This window comes from Diachasma alloeum, unplaced genomic scaffold (assembly GCF_001412515.2).
Source record: "Diachasma alloeum isolate Michigan unplaced genomic scaffold, Dall2.0 Dall_scaffold_00210, whole genome shotgun sequence".
In the NCBI taxonomy this organism is placed as follows: Eukaryota; Metazoa; Arthropoda; class Insecta; order Hymenoptera; family Braconidae; genus Diachasma; species Diachasma alloeum.
In genome coordinates this window covers 1,366,642-1,394,511 of record NW_021680375.1, presented here as the reverse complement: position 1 = coordinate 1,394,511, position 27,870 = coordinate 1,366,642, and the positions used below count along the sequence as shown (strand labels likewise).

Sequence of the window (27,870 nt, the reverse complement as noted above, 5' to 3'; positions counted from 1 at the left end):
TCTAGGGGATTTCCTGAGCTAAAGAAAAGGCTTTCTTTCTCGAATTATTTACATACTTGATAAAACATTTCAAGTAAATGGATCCTCTCAATGCTCATCTCAATAATTAATTAATGATTGAGTTATTAACAATTACTTATTTTCCTTCTTCAGGTATATCGCGATAATTGTTAAAACTATCGCGATTAAATTGTTTTCCAGTAAACGCTTCAAAAGATTCTTTTTTTTCATTGGGATTTTCCTGCATTTCAAAAAAGATTTCCTAAAATTTCCATAAATTAAACAAACAGAAATAAGAATGCATAATATCCCACCATAAATCGATTATTCCATCATTAACGACTTGAACAATGGTCTGGGTACATGAACATTGATAAAAACAACTGATAGATTATGTTAACAATATATCAATTTATTGAAAAACATAAAAATACAATACTTTGACTCTATTAACAAGTAATAATTCATCGTTTGTATCGATAAATTCGTATAATTTATTCATCATGCTTAATTACGATTATAGGCACATTGATTTTGTGTCATATAACACATTACATTATCTTGGGAAAATTTATTTAATTAAGTACTTGGTTATCATACTTTTGGCTTCGAAATGCAGAAATTGGGGGACTTGGGAAATGCACTGAAGTGGTGAAACCGACGTATTTATCAATTCTGGAATTATCTTCAGAACGACTCATTTTAAGAGAAAATATCAAAAGACCTTTTTCTAGCTGGGAAAACTTTTCACAAAAGTTCTTTTGACATTCTCTCCTAGAATCCATGATCAATGAGATAATTGACTAGTGAATTATGAATTGACGAGTTCAAAAGATTTTTTTCATAGGAAATTTCCTGGACTTTGAAAAAGATTTCCTGAAATTTCCATAAACTGAAGAAACAGGAATAAGAATGCATAATATATTACCATAAATCGATTATTCCATCATTAACGACTTGAACAATGGTCTGGGTACATGAGCAATGATAAAAACAACTGATAGATTATGTTAACAATATATCAATTTATTGAAAAACATAAAAATACAATACTTTGACTCTATTAACAAGTAATAATTCATCGTTTGTATCGATAAATTCGTATAATTTATTCATCATGCTTAATTACGATTATAGGCACATTGATTTTGTGTCATATAACACATTACATTATCTTGGGAAAATTTATTTAATTAAGTACTTGGTTATCATACTTTTGGCTTCGAAATGCAGAAATTGGGGGACTTGGGAAATGCATTGAAGTGGTGAAACCTGACATATTTATCAATTCTGGAATTATCTTCAGAACGACTCATTTTAAGAGAAAATATCAAAAGACCTTTTTCTAGCTGGAAAAACTTTTCACAAAAGTTCTTTTGACGTTCTCTCCTAGAATCAATCATCAACAAGGTAATTGACTAACAAATCACGAATGAACGAGTTCAAAGGAACTCTGTAAGTTCCACTTCAATGCCAAAACAATTGAGATATTGGTATTAACTCACTGGGGCAGTCTTCAGGGGCTCTGAAGGCTGCATGTACACCACAGGAAATGTGACGAAGGGGTCGGTTTTGCCCAGGGGTTGGTAACCGTCCACTAAACTCCGGCGTAATTCCCACTTTCGTCGCTCCCTCTCGGTTTTCTGACGACGAATAGCACGCCCCAGGGTACAGGCGAACATAATTCCAGTGAACTAAAAGGTGTGACAAATTTACATGATTATTCTCATCGCAAAAAATTTGAAATATTATTGCTTCCAAATGGAAGCTTTCTAATCGTTCAAATTTGAATTTTTATTTTTTTGTGCGAAGCAGTAAAACAGTTTAACTCGATTTTGATTATTGGCCAGTTTTCTATGAATATCTCCGGATCTAAGGCAGATAGCAAAATTTTTATCATAAACTTTTTTATAGAGTGGATTAAGATCTACGAAAAAGGTTGTTACGAAAATTCCTCTATCTCCCTTAGATTCGGAGATATTCATTGAAATCTCAGCTGAGAGATAAGTCGACTTAAACTATTTTACCACTTCGCTACTGAATTTTTAGACCTTGTCCGTATGTGTGTGTATGTACATATGAGGTATTCCACGTCAAATGAGTCAACCGCTGACCCTCACCCTCTTGGAAATTGATGGCGATTTTTGCTACGATTGGGGAGGTTGAAAAACTATATTTCAAATTTTTTCAGATTTTTTCGGCAGCCCCGTTCGGAGATATGGTTTTTGTTTCGTTTTTCCGTTTTTTTTCCATAACTCGAGTTCTATCCATTCGATTTTGATTTATTAAGCGTCCAAATTTTTCATTTTTTATTGTCTGTAAGAAGATTTTTAGTGAAATTTTTTTTTCGATCTCTAGATGCGCAGAATAACGACTGTTCGAATAAAAAAGTTGAAAAACTTGAATTTTGCAAATTACGTCACGGATGATTTGTTTCATTTTTTTTCAGCAATTCTTATAATCAAAACAAGTATTTTGAGCCACCATACAAGTTGGGAATCGTCCTGGATCTATTCTATTTTCAATTTTTTCTTTTCGAAATTCCGTAAATTTGGTCGCAACACCTCAAAATGGCGTTGATTGACCTTGATTATAGACAGTATGAAGTGAATTTGATTGTATACCTATATATTACATATTTTTTCGATACATAATCGAAGTCGTTTTGTGGAGTTTTGACCAAATTTGCAAAATTTCCAAAAGAAAAAATTAAAAATAACATAGATCCAGGAGGATGCCCAACTTGAATGACAGCTGAAAATACTTGTTTTGATTATGAGAATTACTGAAAAAACAATTTTGAATATCAACCGTGACGTAATTTGCAAAATTCAAGTTTTTCAACTTTTTTTTTTCGAAAATTCGTTATTATGAGCATCTAGGAATCGAAAAAAAAAATTACTAAAAATAGTCGTATAGGCGGTAAAAAATGGGAAATTTTGACGCTTAATAGATAAAAATCGGACAAATAGAACTCGAGTTATTGGAAAAAACGGAAAAAAGTGAAAAAAATCGCATCTTTGAACTGGGCTGCCGAAAAAATCTGAAAAAATTTGAGAGATAGTTTTTCAACCTCTCCGAGTTTTTCTTCAATTATTCGCTAATGAATGAATGGAATTGAATCTTTTTTTCGAATGTCGGTATTGTTGAGGCCTATCGATCGTCATTAATTGAAATTAAATTCATCGATTAGTTTTATTAATTTTCGATTTTTTTCGAAAATCAGTTATCCCACGATAACTAAAAAAAATGTTTTGAATTGATTGAATGATGGTTTAAAAAATTTGTTTGAATGTCCTTTTGACCGAGTTCGAAGATGAAGGGGATAGCAATAATCGGTATTTTGATTTATTTGAAAATTTTCAAAAATTTTGTATTTTTTGAAAATCAGAATTCCGGGGATATCTTTGAATATCATGCTTCAGATGAATTCAATCATAGCTTAAAATGTTTGTTTTAATGCCATTAAGTCGAAGTTAAAAGATGATTACGATAGCTATATTGGTTGATTTGATTTTTATGATGATTGTTGAAAATGTCAAATTTTTCATGAATTTCCCTGAAAGTGAGCTTTCTGATGGTTTCTTCAAATGTGATGTTTCAAATTCATTCAAGTATGTGTAAATAAAATTCTTCCATCAACATTTTATCGAAGGGCTGAGGGGAGAGATAAAACCGTAAAAAAGACAATCGGTTGTATAGAAAAAATGAATAATAAGAATAATGATGACATTGAACTAAGTTGAAAATCTGACAAATGTGTGAATGAATAATTACCTGAATTAAGGCGATTGCAATGGCTCCAGTTCCCAGATTGAGTGCACTTCTCTCGACAATCATCATCATACGCCCAATGCAGCCATCCTGATAAACCGCACTGCATTCTGTCTCGTCGTTATCAACGACTCTCACCCAAGCGCAGCAGGACTCTGGGTATGGACCCCCCCTCCAGTCCTCTGCACCATAGACTCCACAGCATCTCAACTGTAATGACGCATACAACTCAATTTTTCATCCTAAAAATCTTATTTTATTGTAACAATTTTTTGAGAATTTTATCAGAAATGGATTTCAGGGGAACAAACAAAAAAATTTTTGAAGGTTTAAACAATTTTGATTATTTATTTATAAAAGGGGCATGTTCAGCAAAATTATAGTTTCTGACAAAATATAATAAAGCTGAAGGCCCATGAATTTTTTCAAATTTTTCTCACAGAGGAAATTTCTCTTCACAAATAACACAAGAGCCTTTTCTGCACATACGAAAAAATTTAAGAAATCTCGACATTGGAACCCATTTATTAACAATCAATTTTCTATCCTAAAAATAAATTTTTTTATTATAACAAATTTCTCCATATTCAGAATTTTATCAGGAATGGATTTCACGGAAACAAACAAACAAAATGTTGAAGGTTTAAAAAATTTTGATTATTTATTTATAAAAAGGGCATGTTCAGTAAAATTATGGTTTCTGGAAAAATGAAATAAAGGGAAAATTGAGAAAAATGTAACATTTTCCCCTGAGCACAGGGATTTCCCAGATATTCAGATAACAAAAAAAATGCTGAATTTCAATTTACCCTCGACTGCATAAAATTAACTGCTCCTGTTGCTTCGCTGTTGTGTCCGTATCTCTGCATTGTTGCATTCATTCTGTCAGCAAGGGCATTCTTGATACCGTCCTGCAGTGCGTAAGCAGAAATCGCAGCTGCTACCTCGAGGATAAGTACTATGGAGAGTGACACTGCAAACTGAAAGACCAAAGGATCGATGTCTCAATCTTCACTATTTTCTGTATTATCCCCAGGCTATTTTACTCGGTCAAACCTTAAATGTTTTTAAGGTATAATTTACATGGAAAGCAGGATGCTATATGCTATCTTTCGACTTTCCGAACCTCTATACGAGGGAAACAATTAAATAATTGATTAATGGTGTTCAGATTGATAATGTTGTAAGTTGTTGTGATCTGCGTGTTGTTTTTGACAATAGATTAACATTTAGCCCTCATATTGAGGGTATCATTGCGTCTGCGAAGAAAACACTTGGTTTTGTCACCAGAATTTGTAAAAATTTTAAGAGCATTTCTGTTATCAAAACGCTATATCTAAGTTTAGTTGTGCCTAAGATAGAATATGCCTCGTTCGTATGGTCTCCAACCTATTTAAATCAAATAAGTAGGATTGAGTGTGTGCAAAAGAAATTTCTCAAATTCTTGAGTTGGAAAGTGGATGTACTGTAAATTAATGATGACTAGCGAGTGGGGAATGGCTGCGAAATAAAAATATGTTAAAATAATGCAAGTTGTATGGATGGGATACTGGGTCGTACAACTTTCTGGATTGTTTGATCTTAGTGATGCTTTCCGTCATGACAGCTTTGTCAAATTTGATCGATTAATGAGTTCATTTTTGTATTGTATGTAGACTGTAGTTTGACCCTGTAATTGGCCTTGTGCTGTTGGCTCTTTATGAAATGAAATGAAATGACATGAAATGAAATTAACAATGCACAAATTTAAAAATTCGAAGGCACACAGACGCGAACTCAGGTGGGGTATGATCCCATATCTATAGCTAAAATTAAAAGGTATTAATTATAGTTTCATATTTTGGCCTTACTATTTTCATTATCAAATCCACATCAAATCGTTTCGTCACACTCCAAAATCTCATGATACAAGACTAGAAATAAAAAATCTCTAGATTCTGGAATTCTGGCTGCTAATTGGTACCACTGAGACTCAAATTTTTTTTATGAACGAATTAATAAATTACACATAAGTTGATTTTACCAATTAGATGGATTAAAGTAGCTCTACCCTTCGGCCGGGCTACGCTGTACTTTTGGACATTTTCAGTTTTTAAATTTTTCATCTAAATTGCATGGAAAAAATTTGAAAAGATTCATACCCAGTCAGTATTATCTGGATTAAATTTCGCAGAATATTGATATTTTTTCAAACATTTCCCACTTATAAATAAATAATAAAACTTGTTTGCAAAACGGTGGATTATTTGTTATGTGGTGTTAAAAAAAATCTTGATTCTTTCACATCTAATGAAAAAAAATCCGATTTTAATCTTTGATTATAAGACACTGGGTTAAATCCTGATTTTTAAAAATTTCTTCTTTGAAAAACCAAAACGATAATTAAATTGAGAAAAAAAATTAGAATTCCGAATCTAATCGAGTTTTTTACCATTTTTTTGCAGTTTTCAATAATCTTTGAATTTACCGTAAGGGTAGAGCTACCTTAATGGCATACTTCAATACTGACGCATTATTTTCTCGACAAAATGACCATTCGATGATTAACATTAAGACCTCGTGATGCGAGAAAATTGGTCTTGAAATTTCAGGTGATAAAATTTGAAATTCTTAACTATAACATATTCACATGTCATTCATAGACAGGGGCTGAGGGGGAAGCGGGTAGCAGGGGTCCATAAGGGTTACACCCAGAAAAATGATCCATTTGAATCAAAGAAAATTTTTTTAAATACTACCAAATAAATTTTTTTTTCCAATTAAATAAACATTTTTATTCGAAGTTTTGTTTATATGAAATAAATTGTTTTGTAATATTCATAAATCTTTAGCTAATCCAAATAAATGCTTTATTTATATCAAATAAACAGTTTTCTTATATTCAGAAAATTTCTTTATTTGAATCAAATAAATTGTCTCTTTGAACTAACTCAATTTTTATTTAATACTAATAATTTATTAGCCCACGAATATTGTTGAAACACACTTTCGAAATTCTTTCACAAAATACATGAAAACGTGATTTGTTTATTCAATGAAGAAAATCATTTATTTTCAATACATTGTTTTTTCAAACTTGATAAAAATTGTATTTAAAATAAATGAATTGTTCGTTTATTTGTAACAAAAATATTCTTGAGATAAATGAAGAATTTCAAATAACGATTTATATTTGATTTTTAAAAAAACATTTTTCTGGGTGTACTTTACGAACGAAATGACAAAATAGTATTTTTCGGCCTAACGATGAAATGTACCATTTGAAATTTCCAACAATTCAATGGCTTCCTAATTCATAATGTATTGAACATCACGAAAATACTCACGACTAGAACCATGCAGGTGCTCTCCTTGATAGCTCCACAGCATCCGAAAAATGCGATGAGAAAGACTAAGGCGCCAACAACAATGAGTAGTGTTGCAGGTGAGAAATAACTCGGATCCAAGAAGTGTCGGAAGTCCTCATAAACAGCGTAAATCGTCGTCCCTACGGATATTATCATCACCCCCGTCAACTAGAATATCAATAAAAATCGAAAATCCATGAAAATTGAGTAAACAAAATTTTTTGAATTTTTTTTTTCGATAAAATTTTCCTTAAAAAATTTTAAAAATTCTAGAAAAATTAACAATAACCGAATTTTATTCTGCACTAGTCCTCTGTTTGAACGCATTTTCTTATTGCCAACAAAAGAAAAAGTGTACTTATGTAGTTCATCGGACCAATTTTTCTCATGGAATTCGCAAAAAATCGTATAAAATTCTTGGACTTGATTTCGCAATTCAGATGATGGGAATAGTCCAACTGAATTGCCCCTTATGCTCCACAATTGTAGAATTTTTTTCTCAAATTTCAGCAAATTATCCTCACGTTTAGTAAATTTTCCCGAGCCAACGAAGAAAGATTTACGATTTGTTGTTAGATTATCAATTATTTTATAATGTTTCAATTTTAATGAAGCATCAATTATTTTAAGGTGCTTTTCTTGCCCCTTTTCTTAATATTGATATTAATCTAATGATCGATGCCGATCCCTGCAAAGATTTCACGTCTAGACCGCAAAACGGTCATCGGTTTCCAGGTGAATTTTTCCCTTAGATTTTCTGATATCAGAACGATTGGAATCGAGACTGATATTTTTAATCACCTCGCACGTTATCATATCGCAAGATAACGAGTTGAGTGACGCGATAGCACAAACTCTTTGTTGGATATCTCAATCGACCTATCCACAACGTACTCCGAGGTGATTACAGCCATGTCGTGAGGTCTTAAAGTTCTTTAAGACCTCAATGCACGTCATATTGACCGTGTGACCGGACTCCTTGGGCTCTGCATTATTGACCGCTCTACGATATTACGATGTAACGGAAAACGTTACTCGAGGCCGCACCCCTATACTATTTCCCGGGGCTTTTGCGGATGAACACTGACCTTACCATCGACCTCGTACCTCATTCAATTGCTCCACAGGGAATCCTATTTTCGAATACTCGGTATCACTGATTACCGAGATTTTTTTCTCCGGCAAGGGCAAACTTGTCACGACAGGCACGCACGAAAAAATTTAATAGAAAAACCTATCGAATTCGTTTGAAAATTCTACCCTAGTGGAAAAACCTAAGGCAGAGGTGTAACACTCCTGATCAGAATTTCGGATCGGACTTGATCAGTTTCTGATCAAGACCTGAACAGAATTTCCACTCGGGTATTGAATTTCTATTAAACTTTCTATTAATTTTTGGCTGATTCTGTTGACATGTTCAATAGAAAACATTCAATAAAAAAAGTCAACAGAATTCGATTTTTCTATATAACTTATTCTTTTCATATATTTTCTATAGAATTTGCTCGACTCAAATTTTCTAAATTTTTTTCATTCTATTTGTATTTTCTTCTCATCAAGAAAATCAAACGAAAAAAACGTAGAAAATTTGAGCCGAGGAAATTCTATAGAAAATATCTCAATAGAATAAGTTATATAGAAAAATTGAATTCTATTGACTTTTTCTACTGAATATTTTCTATTGAACATTTCAATAGAATCGGCCAAAAACTAATAGAACAGTTCAATAGAAATTCAATAGAATTTTCTAACGAATTCGATAGGTTTTTCTATTAAATTTTTTCGTCCGTGGGGAGAAAAAAGTTTTGGTTTTTGTGAATTGATTTTCATTCGGAAAAAAAATGAGGTGAAAATCCTCATAGATCACGTCCATTTCGCCTGAGTCTACACTGTTAAAAATTTTGGTCTGAATTTTCCGGTACATTTCTTGGAAATTTTTATCAAATTTAATTACCACTGAAATTTTAAGGAATTTCGTCATTGAAAATTCAGACTTTCGGGGGAAAAACAAAGAGAACTGTAAATTTCAGTTCCATTTTTCTCTGGAAACGAATAGAAAACCAGAAAATTCTGGTGAATATATTCTTGAATTTTCAGGACAGTGACACTGACTACGATTTAGGCAGGAAAAAATCATTAAATTTCAGATTTCATTGGAAATTCAACTGAGACTTTTAAAAGTTTTAAATTGAGATTTGCAAATGTTTCCAATTGAGACTTAAGTTGAGACTTGGAAAGTCGCAAATTAATACCTCCCAAAGTCTCAACTTGAGGCTTTCAGAAACTTTTCTCTCAAGGCTCTCAACTTAAGAATTTCGGGCTTCAAATCAAGGCTTGAAAATCTTATTTTCTGACCTTAGAAATTTTAAAATAAGATACACTGCTAGCATTTTTTCGAAATTTCATGGAAAATATTTTAGTAATTATCATGAGAATAGCATTGAATCCGATTTAGAGAAAAAATGACTATGAAATTTCAAGTTTTACGTAGAGTTCAAGGAACTTCATGAGTTTTCAGTGAGAGTGAGACAGAAATTTCGCAACTTGATTGAATTTTCAACCGAACATGAAAATTTAAAAATAAAATAACATGAATTTTCAAAATTTCCCTGAATTTTCCTGATTTTATCGAATTTTCATGGAATCAGTGAAATGAAAAATCCAGTATTTTATCGATTTTCCATTCGTACGACCATTCGAACAGAAAAGCAATGGAATATTTGATTTTTCAATGACAAAATTTCCTGAAATTTCAGCGGAAATTAAGCATGATAAAAATGTCCAGAATTGGACACGAAAAATTCAGACGAAAATTGTTAACAGTTTCATTTTTTGGATATAAATCATCATTTTTGAAGACTCGGATGTATATCATTTTAAACTTCAATATTTATCACAATTTTTCATGATTTTTCTGGAAATTTCTCCGTTCGATGAACGGAATGAATATTTCCTCTAGGATTTCCAGAAGGAAAAAGTCTGTTCCGCCTCAAACTAGGAGATGAATTGCTCAAAATATGAGTCAATGATTTTTTTACAAAATTCCTCATCGAAATTTTCTCCAGCCATTTTCTCTTAGAACCGAGACTTAGTTACCGAGACTTTCCAATAATCGAATAACCACCCTACGTTGAACTGAACAATTTCCACACTTTACGACTGAATATACTTCATCAAATCGCAAACAACTTTATTCCACTTCCTTCTCCCAAACAAGGTAAACACCTCCACATCCGCGTTCTCAGAATACCCACAATTTTCCTGCCTCAACCTTCATCGATAGAAAAAAAACCGAGTGAAACTCATTAACGTGCTGAGCCATGACGGCTTGAGAGATTCTCATCTCCATGCATGGGGCATTGATTAAAGAATAATTCATTCTAAAAGTAGAAATTTTTTTTCCTGCTGCTCGGAAAATTCCGAGCAAATGTCAATTCCTCCTGACTATTTTCCTGGACCCCTTTTTCATTATTATTTAAGCATCTCCCATTGCATAGAATATTGGTAATTTTTAGTTTCCAAATTTCCTAATTTTTAATTCCTGCAAAAACAATTGAAACTTCACGTATAAAAAAATTCATAGAAAAATCTAGCGAATTTTCCAGACAATTCTATTGGATATCTGTTGAACTTTTCACTAGTTTCTGGCCGTTTCTATTGAAATGTATAGAATAGAAAATATTTTATAGAAAAAGTCAATTGGAATTAGATTTTTCTATACAACTTATTTTATTAAGATATTTTCTATAGAATTTTCTCGGCTCAAATTTTTTACGTTTTTTCATTGTTTTTCTATTCTTTTCATCAAAACCATTGAATACAAAAAATTGTAAAATTTCTATAGAAAAAGTTAATGGAATTGGATTTTTCTATACAACTTATTCTATTGAGATATTTTCTATAGAATTTTCTGAACTCAAATTTTCCAAGTTTTTTCCTTCTGTTTTTCTATTCTTTTCATCAAAATAATTAAATAAAAAAACTTGGAAAATTTGAACCGAGGAAATTCCTTTAACTTTTTCTATAGAATATTTACTCTTGAACATTTCAATAGAATCGGCCGAAAATAATTAGAAAGTTCAATAGAAATGCAATAGAATTGAATAGAATTGTCTATTTTTTTCGTGCGTGTTCTTTTGGCGATTCTTCCTCACTATCGACCAACTGAGCAAATTCTTGACATTGAAATTCTTATCAACAAAATAATCAATTACTCGAAGTAATTCTAAAAATAAACTCCTCGTCAAGATTAATCAACCAAATAGGAAAAAATATTCAATTAGAAAACCGACTTGATTAAGCCAATAGAAAAGCCAATGCCTCGCCAAGCAAAAAGAAATTCCATGAACAAACAAACGAAAATAATTTGTTACTATCCAACTGCTAAAAATTGTTGCTGAAATTTCCCGTACACGCGCTAGAATAATGTTTATCTAATGTTATATCGTTTATATAATGTTTATCTATTGTTATATATAATTAACAATTTATCTAATGCTTATCAAGTGTCAATTTCGCTGAATTTTGAGGGAATTTCGGCTTTGGAGATTCACAATTTGATGAAAAAATCAATGAAGTCTGTAAATTTTAGTTCAACTATTCGATGCAATTGATAGAAATGTTATATATACTCGAAGAATATATTAAATTGGCCTATATTATAATCCATGGGGGCAATGTCATTCTCCTGAAAATTAATAGTCAATTCTCCACGAAATGTCATTTTGTCCCGCCTCTATATTACCGCTTGATGATTTTCCGCAATTCTAAAAAAAATCGCGAAAAAAACTTACGCAAAAATATCGTCATGACATGTGAATATCTGCTTCTGCTAACGATATTGATACGATCGCGAGAGAAACCCCTGCAATGAGACCACCAGACGGTTGGGAGTTGTTGTATGAGTACAACTGACCCCTTCGCAAATTACACGTCACAACCCCCACCGTTTTTCCATAAATAATAAATCCCCACGTACTTCATGCGTGAAGAACTTCCCCCCCGTGTTATATCATCGATCTTCAAAATCTCGATGACGTCATCACCGCAGCCGAGGAAATTGCGCAGAACAATGCAACCGAGCGGATAAAAACGGACAGGAAAAAAAATATGAATACAAATTGTTTCGAGGGATAATAATAAGTATTGATTATTTTACGAACCACGAATAGTGAATTGACAGCACACAGAAGATACTTTATACACCTGAGACCAACATCGAGGTGCGTCGCCGCCATTTTGGCCTCCCTTTTAGGTTCTCCAAATGGTGAAAGTGACTGGCGGATGAATGAGGGAATTTTATATTTATTCCACTTATTTGGGGAGAATATTATTGATAATGACGGCTATTTAGGCGCGGTGTACTACGTGGAGACTAATGGCAATGGAGGTTTGCGTATCAGGTGGAGCTCACAATCACGCGAAGATAATGAAACGCCGGGAATGTACGACAAACCGACAGTGCACGAAGCCGATGTGTGACGCAAGGTGATTATAAGAGCTGTTAGTAGAGTGTAGGGGCAAATTCTCATCGATTATTTTTCTTGTTTGTTTTGTCATGCTCGGGCTTGTTTTGGGGCGATCTTAGGCTGATTGTCGTTGGGGAATTGGCTTTGTGAAATTGTTTCTTTGGTGAGGTTGTTGGAAAGAGTTGGGAGAGGGAGATGGTGGGAGTACGCGGATGAAATAATTTAATAGAAAAACCTAGCGAATGCGTTAGAAAATTCTATTGCATTTCTACAGAATTTTCTATAAGTTTTTGGCTGATTCTAATGAAATGTTCAAGAGAAAATATTCAATAGAATTCGATTTTTCAGTAGTAATACCTACTAGTGCTTCAAAATTATCGGGTATTTTCCGATAGCGTCATTGCCTAGGAACGACTGTGTCAAATTTCGCAGGTTTTAAGGGTGCCAAGTGAATTTGGCGATGACCTTGAAAATTGACATTCACCAACAAAGTTATAATTTTTTAAATTAATAGTATTAGACAGATGGTGAACATCGGTGACAATTTTAAAATTTTAGAACTTATGGGTATCGAGAAATTAAATAAACAAAATCAGTCTTATACACGGCCTCTTATGGAGTTTTGATTAAATTGAACGTTTCAACCCCCTAGGAACTCAAGAAAAATTTGAAAAAATTTGAAGATATGGGGAATGATGTGTTCAATGTGATGGCGACAAAAAACAATGGGGTACCGGGGTGAATAAGAGAGATATTTCAACCCGCCGTACCCATTTGATACTATGCTTTCTCGAGGTTCGTCACGCGAAATAGAGGATTTTCCGCATTTATTTTCTCGATGTCTAGTTCTGGTTGCGGGTTTGAAATTTCGTCGGATGGATAAACACATATTTCTCCAATGATGGAGGGAAAGAAAAAATTTTTAAAAAATCTTTTTTCAAATTCACTTGGCACCCTTAAATCCCGAGTGCGCAGCACGAGGCATTTTTCTGCAAAAAAAAATCCCTCGTGCTTCGAACTCAGGATTTAAAACCTGCAAAATTTGACGCACTCGTTCCTAGGCGGGGAAGCTTGAGGAAAATATCCGATTAATTTTGAAGCACGAGTGGTATTTGACGGATTCTTTTTCCACTCGGGTTTCGGTCAAGCAAAGTGCAGTGATATGACGTCATATGACGGGTCATGTGACGCATTTGCATCTCTAAGTGAACAGCATCCGGGTACATTTACACAGCCATACATTTACAACCCACTTTTTTGTTTATCTGTCACACAGAATATTAAAAGTGAAATGCGTTGAAAGATGAGAAAAATTTGAAAAGCTACTAGTGAGTTTCCGTCGGAAATTTTTTAGAAATTTCCGAAATAAAACTGACAGCCTCAAACACTGGGCTCTGATTGGCTGAAATCTGAGTGAGAAAAATAATCTATGTAACTTATTCTACTGAGATATTTTCTATAAAATTTCCTCCGCTCAAATTATCCAAGTTTTTTCGTTTGATTTTCTTGATGAGGAAAAAAGAAAAATAGAATGAAAAAAAATTGGGAATTTTGAGCCGAGGAAATTCTATCATTTCATCTTATTTAATTTGATAAAATGAAATAAACAATGAATTGTACATGATGGAAGAAAATTATATGCAAAATAACCATTCGGAAGCATATTGCTTGTTTTAAAGTAAAACTGAAGAAAAAATGCCAATTCAGGAAATTTTGAATGGATGATCATGGTGCCCAGATTGCTGTAAACAGGATAGCTCTACATTGAAAGTTCATAAAAAGAATTTTTGTGAAATAAAAAAATCAGTGAAGGCGGCACCAACGTCCTTGGCGTGGAGTTTTTGAAATTCACTGATTTTGAAATCACTTAGTGATCCATGTTATCAGTGACTCATTCACATTCACTTTGTACTTCCTCGTTGGGAAGTACAAAGACTCAAGCATTTGGGACATTGCGAGCGAAGGGGTACTGATAAGGACTGACGTCAGAAAAATGCTAATAATGAGAAGGCTTCGAAATGGATGCTGACATACGTTAGACGAGGAGGTGATTATCGCTCGATGGTTTCAGGAGAAAGTGTTGGATCTTTTTTAGGCAAAAAAAAAAAATTCCTACAAAAAGTATTTTGATAATGCCCCCCAAAATCAACAAACCAAACCAACAAAATTTCCCTTTTATTACAGTTTTATCATACGGCGAATGATTTTAATTCCTGGATTAATATCAATTCGTTAATTTTGTTTCCCATTTTGTTGTGATTTTTTCAGTTAAAAGAACAATTGATTTTTTTATTACCTTTTTTTGCCAGAAAATAAAAAAAAATTGAGAAATGGATGGATTGATGATGAACAAAAGTGATTTTCTAGTAAATTAATGGTTTTAAATAAAAGAGTTCAATTCCGATTTACATAAAACATGACCTCTCACTCAATTCTTTCTTTAATATCGTCATTCAAATACAAATTGAAAATGTCAACCTGAAGTTATAATACTCGTACAAGAATATAGTTATATATTAATAGCTGAAGCTTTTTTTTACAATGATCGAAGTCTGATGAATCCTGTTGGATGATTTTTCTCTCCCCCAATTCCCCTGCTTTCTCAATTCATCACTCTTAATTCTCCTTCTAGACTGTTTCGTAGTTCATTTTGATTGCTCTTGCGAGGTATATGGAGAACCAGATTCCCACAGCCTGAAAAACACGATTGAAAAATCATTAAAACCTCCGAGGATATTTCCAAAGTAATAATTTGACTGTTGCATCGATCAACCGAGAGAAAAACCTCACCTGAATAAATGCGATGCCCAGACCAGCTCCACCAAGTTCCACAGCGTGACCCTTGATGAATGATCCAAAAGATTCGAGACATCCTTTTTTATGTAACGTCACCTTCTCATCGACTGTACACGATTTATTTCCTATTTCTCCAGGGAGTGGATCGCAGCAGCTTAAGGGTAGCCCTGTCATGTTAGCCGTGTTTATCCAGTCACTCGGTTGTATCGTCCCGCAGCATTGGAACTGCACACAGAAAAAACGTGTGTTTCAATTCAGACCATACATTCAAAAGATTTCTGGGTAGAAGTTCACGCATGAAAAAATTTAATAGAAAACCTAGCGAATTCGCTAGAAAATTCTATTGGAATTCTGTAGGAATTCTATGGGGTTTCTACAGGATTTCTATTGGAATTCTATTTTGAAAAATTCTACTTGTTTTTTGCGCTGATTCTATTGCATATTTGATAGGAAAAAGTGGTTAAATTGAATAAATGTAACTTAGTCAATTTAATTTTATTATTTTGGCTTCTTGGGGTTCACATACCAACTGCGTCAACGTCGCGAACCCTGGGTAACGCTAAACGCTGGTGTGGCTTGTTAATAAAATACTATATCATGAGTTCTTGAATTTAAGGCCTAGTGTACTATCTTTCAAACGTTATCTCGATGTTTTTTTTTTCTTTCATCATCTGGAATTGTCAATTAAGTCCTGCATCATGCAGAAGTTTTGAAAAATTATGAATGAATAATCAAAAAAAAGGAGAAAAAATTCGTAATTTTTTCAAAGAGCATTTTTAATTTATATTCAGAAAAAGTTGAATAACAAGAAATTGAAAAATGTATCTGATTTACGGTGACAAATGGTGGCCTGTCACCCAATATCATGCAGGGGGAAGACTGATTTCGTAAATCTTTTCCCACACTGCACAGAGACATTTATTACGGAAAAAGCTCTTTGAAAAAAGTTGTAATATTTTGGAGAATTTTTTAATAACACTTTTATCACATAAAAATGGCAGATGACTACATGCCACTGTTTTGAAAATTGAGATACCTAGCTGTCACTTCTCATGAGGAGTTAGTTTTTTGTTATCCACTATGGAAAATGACAGCTAATAGATAATTTGCCACAGCGAATCAGATATTTGTAATTTCCACTTTTTTCAACTCATTCTGAATCTCAATTAAATACGCTCTTTGAAAAAGTTCAGAATTTTTTCTATTTTTTTTATCATTCTATCATAATTTTTGGGAATTTCTACATGATGTACCACTCAATTGACAATTTTGGATTACAAAAGTTAAAAAAAAATCCAGATAACATTCGAAAGATAGTACACCCGGGCCTTAATTGAAATTAAAATTTACAATTTTAAGAATGACATACCTCTTAAAGGGAGGAGTTGGTAGAGAGTTCCCGTACAACTACCTGAGCACCTACAGTTATTACATGAGGTGTCTCAAAGAAATTTAAATTTATATTAGCTGCCTAGGTCACCCACAAATTAAAGTCACGAACCTTTAGTTTCACCGAAAAAGTCGGTATATTTTGAATTTCTCTTCGAATGTTGAAAACAGTTCTGAATTTTAGTGGAATTCAGAGAAAAAAAAGTTCTGAATTGGAGTACCCAGGAGTACAGATTGTTATTGAGTCACGGAAAACCTCTTTTCTCTGTCAATGTTTGGTGAATGTATCAGAATAATTGTTATTTGTATACGTTCAATTACATTTCTCTGGAGGTCGTCCCAAACCCGTGTGATTTCCTGGCTTTCATTAGTACCATAATTCTTCATCGTCGCCAACATCTTGTCTTGGATCAAGTCAGCAGCGTCGTTCCTGAGAACGTAGCCAGAAATTCCAGCAGCGAGTTCCAGAATGAAGATCAAACCCATCAACAAAGCGAACTAAAATCAATATATTGAATATTGGTTAATAAACGACTATTAAAATTCCTGTGGTTCTTCTGTGGTTCCCCACAGAAGTCGTAAAATGCAAGTTCAATGTTTGAGAATGAACACGAGATTCCAAGAAAGAATTCCGGAAGACTTTTTGTATTCACCACTTATTATCGTAATAAATTATGGCTTATGGTATAGAAAAGAATGAGATAAAACGGATCGTCTTTCAGGGGAGACTTCTATGAGTTTTAAAAGTCGTGGGTTATTGGAGTGAGACTTTTCATACGTTGAAGATCGATTATATAGATCTGAAAACGAATAATTAGTGCAAAAAAAAAATTTTTATTGTCCGTTTGCCCGAAAATGCTTAAAATGCCAAAAACAGTCCAGGACCTCCAATTTTTAAGCTACGAATGATTTTTTTTTCAAACTTTTCGGAAAAATATGTGAAATAAAAACATTCAAATTTCATTATTTTTTTTCTCAAGACTGAGATCTGAAAAAAATGTGCAAAAATTCTCAATGATGCAGCATACTCGGACATTTCTCCCATGAATTTTCCCATTTTTTTTCATTGTTTTGACTTTTCAGGCGAGACACCTTAATCAAGTTGAAAAATGGTGAGAACACTCATTTATAAAAAAAATTAATGGTCCACATATTTTACTTTGTTGTCATGTTTTGTTTTTTTTGTAATTATGACTCAATCCCGTCAATCTATTATTAGAATCGATTGTTAATATTTAGTTGCCGTCGCTTTACCGTTACGACCATGCAGTAGTTCTCCCTGACAGCCCCGCAGCAGCCGAAGAAGGCAATGAAAAAGATGATGGAGCCAACGGCGATTAATAAGGAGGGCACTGACAGGAACTTGTTGTCCAGGAAGTGCGGATAGCCACTGTAAACTGCGTGGATCGTCGCACCAATCGACAGGAGAATAATCCCAGTGATCTGAAATCAACCATTTCATTGATCTATTACATTACATAATAATAATCCGATAAAATTTTTAGACTCCAATTCTCAATTTCTGCGATTTATTCTATTCATTCTTAAAAAAGACAAGGATAGAAATCGAATTTATGGGATTCTTTCATTATTCGAAAAACTATCGATTTTTAAACTTTCCGGAGACATTGAAAAATTAATTTTTTTTAGTTCTTCTCGCTTAAGGATAATCGGGCGAGCTGGGAGGGTTGGAAAAAAGCACCCATTTTTTCTTTTTTTTTACGTATTCTTTAAATGATGGGAAAGGCGTGTGCAAAGTTTTAGACTGCTGGAGAGCATGGTTAATTTATTATGAATTTTTGAAAAAGTGGTCATTTAGGTAACCCGCGATCTTATGGAAATCACTAAAAAAACTGCAAAACCCAAGGAAAAAATGCAGCCAAAGTCATGAAACTTTATACACATTTAGAACATGTGCTCAGTGATTTTTTGAGTAAAAAAGATGGTCGCCTAGGAGCATTGTTTATTAATAATAGCGAAAAAAGTACTGAAAAATGAAATTTCTGCGCACGCAGCCCAAACGAGTAGCAAAGTCCCAAGTATCGATCAGGTGGGGGTAGCGCGGTCAATTTAAACGTCTCTTGAGAGAGAACGATGAAGCGTTGTGATTGGAGCTCCCTCGAGCCAGTGGTACCAGCTCTTGGTGAAAAAAAAACTACCGACGATGTTGCCACTTTTTCACATGGATTAAAATTTTTTCATTTATTAAAAAAAAAACAATCTGAAAACCATTCAATGTGTGGAACAGATACAAATAAATTTGATTAGCTCCAAAAATAATTTTTAACCGGAGATACTCCCTAATATTGCCTGAATTTTGAATCCGAATGGGAAATTTTTTTGTTCAGCGATTGGTTTTCTGCAGGAAAACAATAGAAACCCCTCCGCCTCACCTCCTACATTTTCTTCTCGCCCGATTATCTTTAAATATTGATATTCTTCTAATACTTGAAGAAAAAAAAAAGGGATTCGAAGTTGCTACCGCCATCAAAGAAGAAAAATGCATTTTCTAGCCGATTATCCTTTTCTTCATCTTTTTTCATTTTTTTTTTTTCATAGAAATAATTGAAATCTGACCATAGCAATGAGAAGTATCCTTTTACCTCATGGAGGGAAATAATAGATTTAAAAAAATTTCAGGAATACATGGAGAGATACATCTATTATCCGAATGAGATTTCGAATGACTTCTGTTTTGTTTGTTTTGATCACAAAAAAACACGTTCTATTGATCTTTGAGATAATTCTTCTTCATTCAATGTTGTAACTCGTGAATTGCGGAAAAAAAAACATAATAAGCATGAAAATGGATAGAATTAAATTAATCTAACTATGAAGACGGGCATGGAAATAAAATAAAATAGTATAAATTAATCTAACGACGGCGCGAAGCGCGTGTTCGCCAGTAATGATATTATTCAAATCTATAATTAATATAATTCACATGTCCAATTATTTATGCCCAAAAAGAAATTGAGGTAATTATCGGAAAAGTTGTTTTTTCAAATGAATATTTGATGAATTGAAAAAATATTGTTTAGAACAAATTTATCAACATTTAATAGTCCTTTATTTGCATCAAATAAATGATTTATTAATTATTTAATATTGTTGAAAGAATGGAAACATTTGAAGTAAAGACTTTTCTTTGGTTCCCTACATGAAAAATACGACATTTCTTCAACGATTGATAGCGATAATTAATGATAACCATTTATTATATTCGAGCTGAAATGATTTGGTATTTGGATTGTGTCAGTAATCAGTAATGCCAGGGGAAAATATCAACAAATTTTTATTTTCATAAAACCGTTAATGAGACAATTAACGAAGCACGAAAGATAAATCATGTTATTGTTGATAAAGTGATTATTTGGTTAACGTGACTTCAAGCCGAAAATATCGGAAAGATATTCACCCGAAGAAGTTCAGAAGTAAAACGAAACGCATGGATTTAATTTCTTTGTTGACGGTAATTCGGACGCACTGATGAAAAAAGTTTAGAAGAAACTTAGCGAATTCGGTAGACAATTCTATTGGATTTCTATTGAACTTTCTATTAGTTTTTGGCCGATTCTATTAAAATGTTCAATAGAAAATGTTCTATAGAAAAAGTCAAAAGAATTAGATTTTTCTATACAACTTATTCCATCGAGATATTTTCTAAAAAATTTCCTTGGCTCAAATTTTCCAACTTTTTTTGTTTGATTTTCTTGATAAGAAGAAAAGAAAAAATGGAATGAAGAAAGCTTAAAAAATTGGAGCCGAGGAAATTCTATAGCAAATATGTGAAGAGAATAAGTTATATAGAAAAATCGAATTCTATTGACGTTTCTATTGAATATTTTCTATTGAACACTTCAATAGAATCGGCCAAAAACTAATAGAAAGTTCAATAGAAATCCAGTAGAATTTTCTGACGAATTCGCTAGGTTTTTATTCTATAAAATTTTTTCGTACGTGCGAAGAAAAAAATACCAGGAGAATTATCGTGTTTGCGGAGTAGAATGGTTTCAATTTGATGGCCACCAAGAAATTCGAGTGTCAGCACTAATTCAAAAGCAATTTTCAAATTTTCGAAAAACAGTCGACAAAAATTTACAGAAAAATCTAGCAAATTCTTTAGATTATTTTTATCACTCGGATTTCAGCCAATCGGAGCGCAGTATTTGAGGCTGTCAAACAGTTTTATTTCAGAAATTTCTAAAAAAATTCCGACGGAAATTCACTAGTAGCTTTTCAAATGTTTCTCATTTTTCAACGTATTTCACGTTTAATATTCTGTATGACAGATAAACAAAAAAGTGGGTTGTAAATGTATGGCTGAGTAAATCTATCCGGATGCTGTTCACTGCACTCTGCTTGGCCGAAATCCGAGTGGAAAAATAATCCGTCAAATACTACTCGTGAAAATTGATAATGATAATTTTCTCCGTGCTGGACACGTTTCATTACATCGCCCCAGAATTGTCAATAATTTTTCTTTATTAGATCTAAGCTTCTGCTGCAATTGTTTCGTTACACTGAACCACCTGCCCACACTGTTTTCTCCACTCGTGTTATGTCATTCATCAGCATGTGAAGGGTTTTACAGCCTTGGAAAAACTATCGACACGACTATTTTCTGCTTTGGGAATTATTTTAATTTTCCATCATTTAATTACCATTTTCTTTATTTTAGAAAAATTATCAAAAAAATCCAAATTTATTCGAAAAATTTTTTTCATTTGTAAAAGCAAAATGTCATTTTTTCAAATGAGTCGTTTTCGAAAATAAATAATGTTAAAAACATTAATCCAATAATGTTATTTTTTTCATTTCCACTTATTTTTTCGTATTGGTATTTTAAATAATAGAATTTTTCGAGTGCGAAAATTGTTTAAATATTTTTAAAGGTAAAAAAATGAGGAAAACTGCGATTTTGTAACTAAATAAGTTGAATTTGAGAGAAGATCCAGACGTTTAGCCTTAGTTGTTACAAAATTTTCTTCAAAATTCTCAAGAACNAAAATTGATAATGATAATTTTCTCCGTGTTGGACACGTTTCATTACATCGCCCCAGAATTGTCAATAATTTTTCTTTATTAGATCTAAGCTTCTGCTGCAATTGTTTCGTTACACTGAACCACCTGCCCACACTGTTTTCTCCACTCGTGTTATGTCATTCATCAGCATGTGAAGGGTTTTACAGCCTTGGAAAAACTATCGACACGACTATTTTCTGCTTTGGGAATTATTTTAATTTTCCATCATTTAATTACCATTTTCTTTATTTTAGAAAAATTATCAAAAAAATCCAAATTTATTCGAAAAATTTTTTTCATTTGTAAAAGCAAAATGTCATTTTTTCAAATGAGTCGTTTTCGAAAATAAATAATGTTAAAAACATTAATCCAATAATGTTATTTTTTTCATTTCCACTTATTTTTTCGTATTGGTATTTTAAATAATAGAATTTTTCGAGTGCGAAAATTGTTTAAATATTTTTAAAGGTAAAAAAATGAGGAAAACTGCGATTTTGTAACTAAATAAGTTGAATTTGAGAGAAGATCCAGACGTTTAGCCTTAGTTGTTACAAAATTTTCTTCAAAATTCTCAAGAACATCAAAATTAATCCAAAAAAATTTTTATTTGTAACGGCAAAATGTAATTTTTTAAATCCATTCCTCCGTTTGCAAAAATAATTTTTTTTTTTCCAATAATTTTTTTTTTTCATTTCAACTTATTTTTTCATATTTGTATATTAAATAATTAAAATTTTCGAATGTGAAAATTAATTAAATATTGTTGAAGGTAAAAAAATTATGAAAAATGTGATTTTGTAAATAAATTAGTTGAACTTGAGAAAAAATCCAGACGTTTAGCCTTAGTAGTTAAAAAATTCATCTGTTCGGCATACGCTGCGGTGTCCGAGCGGTTAAGGAGATGGACTTGAAATCCATTGGGTTCTACCCGCACAGGTTCGAATCCTGTCCGCAGCGATTTTTTTTCACTCGTTATTTTCATTTATCAGTGACTTTTCATCATTTACCTTCATTTGTCAATGATAATCATTCGTTATATCGGTGGTTCGATAGATTTTACGAAGAAATAAGTAAATGATATCGAGGTATCTGTGAACAATATCAATGGAAACCGATGTGATGAGTCACACGTGGAACTGTTCAACTTCCATTCTCAACTCGAATTCTAAATTTTGGGGGATAATTTTTTTTCTCATGAATTAATATTCGTCTTGAATTCTCCCTACCCAAATTAATTATTGGAAATGTAAAAAATGCATAAAAAAAATAGTGGGTGACACGAAATGTTCTTGCGGGTCATCGAATCGTTCTTGTGTTTAATTTTTTTTTCAATTACAATTTTTTTTCCGAATAATTTTTTAAGCTGAACAATTCAATGAATTGATTTTAAATCGAATTTTAAAAAATATGAACAAATCAATAGAACGCTTTTAATAATTTTTTTCAAGGTTTTTCCCTTTCCCTCTTTTGAATAATTAAAAACATTCAAAAAGCGAGATTTTTTTCATTTCAGAGACCCCAACAGTTTCATGAGATTGCGCAATACACCGTCGCTCAACTTTCATATTACAGTCAGATGTAATTCAAATAAATCGAACCAATAAATCGTGATATTTCCGAGTTATCTGCGCAGTAAAAAACAAGTTAACTGGCGAACAAAAAAGTGAGAAAAATCATGAGAGCACTTTTGAGAGTTGATGAAAAAACAATTTATGTTATTATTTACCACAAAGAAGAGATTAAAGATGAACATAAGGTACTTTATGCAGCGCGAGCCCATCGGGAGGCTCATATCGGCGACCATTTTTGCGGTTTTAAATTTCCGAAATGATTTTAAAAAAACTAGAAACTTGTGTTATCACTGATAAATATCCGCGCGATATTTTCTGTACTTTTTTTTTATTGTCACTATCACAAGGTGTTAACGTGGCCAAGGGCTTGGCGTTACTTCTGCTCTTCTAACAGAAGTGTGACGTATTTCAGTCGTTTTGGTATAATCTTATCAGGAACGTTCGAGTTCTCGAACCGCCAACTGTGACTACGTCCTCCGGAGTTTCGGTGAAAAATACAATCGAGGGAGATGGATAGAGAGAGAGAGAGACAGAGATTTTACCCATGTGGCTCGGGCCTGCGTTGTTGGGGATTGCGCATGACTGGAGAATCGGGCAGGTGCGGATGCGTTACATATTTCGCCATGATCCACTAATTATTTCTGCTAATTATCGAGCGATGATTCAATGATGGTAAAATCGTCATTTGAGTAAATCATCGGTTAGGCAATGAGGGAGTTTGGGGTAAAGGGAGATCTTTTTTGTATGAGAAAATACCAGACAAAAAGGTTCTTTGAGGATATCCAAGTATCTTTTTGTCATTCCGGCCGTGAGGCAGCGCTTCACGGACGCTCCGCTCCGCGTCCGTGAATCTCTGCCTACGGCCGTCATAACAAAAAATACTGTTCGTCATACGGTCAAAAAAAACTTTTCTAGCTCATATGATTGCAGCCCTCGCCTTCGGCTCGGGCTACAAACTCATATTCGCCAGAAAAGTTTCTTTCGGCCTAGTGACGAAATATACTATTTTGTTATTTTGTTAGCTCCGCGTCCGTGAAGCGCTGCCTCACGGCCGGAATGACAAAAAATACTGTTCGTCATACGGCCAAAATAGTATATTTCGTCACTAGGCCGAAAAAAACTTTTTTGTCATTCCGGCCGTGAGGCAGCGCTTCACGGACGCGGAGCGCTGAGCGCTCAGCGCTCCGCGTCCGTGAAGCGCTGCCTCACGGCCGGAATGACAAAAAATACTGTTCGTCATACGGCCAAAATAGTATATTTCGTCACTAGGCCGAAAGAAACTTTTCTGGCGAATATGAGTTTGTAGCCCGAGCCGAAGGCGAGGGCTGCAATCATATGAGCTAGAAAAGTTTTTTTTGACCGTATGACGAACAGTATTTTTTTTTATGACGCTGAGCGCTGAGCGCTCAGCGCTCCGCGTCCGTGAAGCGCTGCCTCACGGCCGGAATGACAAAAAAGTTTTTTTCGGCCTAGTGACGAAATATACTATTTACAGTTTGGTACAGACTAGAGATGCAAATGCGTCACATGACCCGTCATATGACGGTCATGTGACCGCCATTGACTGTCACATGACGAGGCGTTCATGACGGTTGTCACATTCCCCTCCCCCTTCTGTGACCGTCACAACTTGTCAAGGAAAAATGACAGTCATTTTTCATCTATATAGATGAAACTTAATTTTTTTCCCTGTCAATTTCCAGTTGAATTCCTTTTGTATTGGCCTAATCCGCATTTTAAAATGGAAATCACCTTTTTTTTTCATCCATATAGATGAAACTATTTTGTTTTATTCATGACCGTCACAAATTGGAAATTAGTTAAAAACCGTAATTATGCAACTATATAGATGGTTTGACAACAATTTGGTTACAAATGATTTGTGACAATCATTTGTAGTTGAAAAATTTGTGCGTCACAAGACCGTCATTTTTTAATCCACGAAATTCAGCATCGAAGCGATAAAACGGTTCAAGTCGACTTAGCTCTTAGCTGAGTTTTCGAGAAATATCTCCAAATCTGAGGGAAATGACGAAATTGTCGTAATAACCTTTTTTGTAGAGCGAATTGAGGGCTATAAAAACGGTCATAACAAAAATTTTTCTATTTCCCTTAGATTTCGAGATACTCATTAAAAACTGGCCAATCCGTCAAAATTGACTTGAACCGTTTAGTCTTCGCGACTGAAATCTTTCTTTAATTATTTTTTTAAACAACAGTCTCTTGTTTGACTAGGGTGTTTCGATCTAACCCGCCACTTCGGGCGCGCAAAAACAAATTATTTACATCAGAGGATTCGTATAAGATACCTCTCTATAAGATACCTCGCGCTCCGAGCGCTCGAGACCTACCCCCACTCTCGGCACTTTTATCGCCTCGCGAATGTTTATGTTCCGTGGGCTTCTTATAAGATACCTATGGCCGCGGTCATTTTTCCATGTGAAGAGAGTAGTTATAAGGATCAAACGGTGTTAACCCTAGTCTGGTCACCTGACGGGAAAATGCGACTTTAGTCACCTTCGCGGGAGAGTGCCGCCGTGTTATTTAGGCTCCAGCGTTGCCGAATCCACTCTACACTTCCCGGACGCGTTTACCGAGTTCCCAGCAACGTCGCGCAACAGACAATTTCATTTAACACGGGGAAAAATTGTTCACCTGTTGGAAATAATTTTTTTTCTCCCAGAATTAAGGATACAATATTGAAAAAAAAATACTAGAATTTTCCAGATACTTCAATTGACGAATTCAATTTTTCTCAAATTTTTCCGGTCAACCAGTCGATGGCAAGGTAAATAAAACGACGTGTTGCGGCAATTCCCTCGCATGGTGACCAGTCCAGGGTTAAGGGTCAAACGGGAGGGACGAACGACGTGATCATGAGGGTCTAATGACCTTAAGAGGGGGTCACACCACTTTTTGTAACAAATGGAAATATACATCGATTTTTGTTTCATTTCTCCCATTAAAAAATTGTAATTTTTCGTTTGTGATTATTCTCGAGTCCACCAACAATCCCCCAACATCAGCTGCCGTTCTATCACACGGGGTTATGTTTGGAGAAAAAAGGGAATGCGGGCGATACAAATTCAAAACATTAAACACATATAAATTGATTAGTTATCGATATTCATTCAGTAAAAATGAAAATTTCATTGAATTCGGGTGCAGCAAGCGAGGTATCTTATTTGAAACCCGCTGGTCCCTATTTTTCTCCTCTATGGGCGCGCGTAGTGGGGGCACAGGGGTTCCCGGAATTCCACTCTTCTACTGTCCCTAAGGTATCTTATACAAAGCCTCTACTGTATCACAATAGTTTGGCGCTGAACATAATTTTCACATTGGACATAGAATTCTTATTCATTTTTTCTGATTTTTTGACATTTCTTCTAGATTATAATCTTTTCCCTAATCTCGAAAAGTGCATTTTCTCATAAAACTGTGTTATTTTTCCACTTCTGCATTAATTATTATTAACAATACTGTCGATTGAGTACAAACTTAACCAAAATGTTTCCATTCATATTAACTTTTGTTTAGAATTTATTTCAGATTTTAATCTTCAATATTCAAGCCCTGTTTATAGTACTCCGATGGTATCGTTATCGATATTATTATTATTTGATGGTACTCATTATCGAGATAATTTAGCTATCAGCAGTTGATAATTCTCCCTAAATTTCCATTCCTATAATTAGTTTATTTTCCCGGAAACGAAGATACGCTTAAGAGGAAATGTAAAAATAAATTCTTTGTAGCTGAGGAAATTGTGTTCGAAAATTTCTAACAGTTTATCTATTGATTTTTCTCTTTTGACGATTTAAAAAAAAAAAATTTCTATTGAACATTTATAGGAAGGAAGAGGCGTAGAAAAACTGTGGAATTTTTTAATAGAAATTACGAAAAAGGCATAAAATATTTATAGAGAAAGTCGTAAATTTTTCGATGAAATTTTTTCGTATCTGAATACTTTCCGGGATAGTTAAATAATAATCTGAAGGATACTTGCATCGATGTAAAAATTAACTGTTTTGTTAATCATCCAATCATTTTAGGGAACCATAAAAGAGCCTTTTTTATAAGCAAAGAAATCTTTCACAAAAGAAGGTTCTCTACACTCAGAGAAAGACGACAATGTTCTCAAACAAGTCTTACTTGTGCCAAGAAAATAATTTTTTGAAAATTATCAAAACAGGAATTTTTTATGCCAAACATGCAGAGCGTGCGCCGGAATGAAAAATTTTTGTCGCAAAAATAGATTTAGTAGTTCAAAAAAAATTGTATTCTCTGTACACGCAAATGTCATTTCCAGCACTACTCTTTCGTTATTCGATACCCCCATACGTATTTTGCTCCCGAAAAATCTTTGGTCTATGTGAAACAAGGGATAGTAGTTTTTCGTTTCGACTGTCTAATAATCACAAACAAGAAATGAACCCTTAAATGAAACAATAATGATGATATGATAGCAATCTTGTAACTTAGGGATAAAATATTTGTTGA

The 27,870-nt window shown here is 33.6% G+C and overlaps 2 protein-coding genes and 1 non-coding gene across 3 annotated transcripts; 1 reads left to right on the top strand and 2 right to left on the bottom strand.

Moving 5' to 3' along the window:
- Nucleotides 1-1,084: 1,084 nt before the first annotated feature.
- On the bottom strand, nt 1,085-12,611 carry LOC107036682 (CD63 antigen). Its single transcript, XM_015254797.1, has 5 exons — nt 12,284-12,611; nt 7,101-7,289; nt 4,584-4,754; nt 3,778-3,984; nt 1,085-1,694 (listed from the first exon to the last, which is right to left on the bottom strand). Exons 1-5 carry the CDS (start codon nt 12,356-12,358, stop codon nt 1,497-1,499), a joined length of 840 nt encoding a protein of 279 aa, XP_015110283.1. The 5' UTR covers nt 12,359-12,611; the 3' UTR covers nt 1,085-1,496.
- Nucleotides 12,612-14,987: 2,376 nt separating this feature from the next.
- LOC107036683 (CD63 antigen) lies at nt 14,988-23,859 on the bottom strand. Its single transcript, XM_015254798.1, has 5 exons — nt 23,526-23,859; nt 18,029-18,217; nt 17,096-17,272; nt 15,380-15,610; nt 14,988-15,283 (listed from the first exon to the last, which is right to left on the bottom strand). The coding sequence occupies exons 1-5, from the start codon at nt 23,601-23,603 to the stop codon at nt 15,218-15,220; spliced, it is 741 nt and encodes a 246-aa protein (XP_015110284.1). The 5' UTR covers nt 23,604-23,859; the 3' UTR covers nt 14,988-15,217.
- On the top strand, nt 22,675-22,756 carry Trnas-uga. The gene has a single exon. It is a non-coding gene; the product is annotated as a tRNA-Ser (tRNA).
- Nucleotides 23,860-27,870: the final 4,011 nt, after the last annotated feature.

Bases quoted from the DNA above. Each gene is read 5' to 3' on its own strand.
- LOC107036683 (XM_015254798.1), bottom strand. From the start codon at position 23,603: ATGGTCGCCGATATGAGCCTCCCGATGGGCTCGCGCTGCATAAAGTAC. The intron at 15,611-17,095 runs GTAATTGAACGT...TTCTGTGTGCAG, and splicing joins GGGACGACCTCCAGAGAAAT to TTCCAATGCTGCGGGACGAT. The intron at 15,284-15,379 runs GTGAGGTTTTTC...CGTGTTTTTCAG, and splicing joins TGGGCATCGCATTTATTCAG to GCTGTGGGAATCTGGTTCTC.
- LOC107036682 (XM_015254797.1), bottom strand. From the start codon at position 12,358: ATGGCGGCGACGCACCTCGATGTTGGTCTCAGGTGTATAAAGTATCTT. The intron at 7,290-12,283 runs GTTCGTAAAATA...TTGATATTCTAG, and splicing joins CTGTCAATTCACTATTCGTG to TTGACGGGGGTGATGATAAT. The intron at 1,695-3,777 runs GTAATTATTCAT...CACACCTTTTAG, and splicing joins TTGCAATCGCCTTAATTCAG to TTCACTGGAATTATGTTCGC.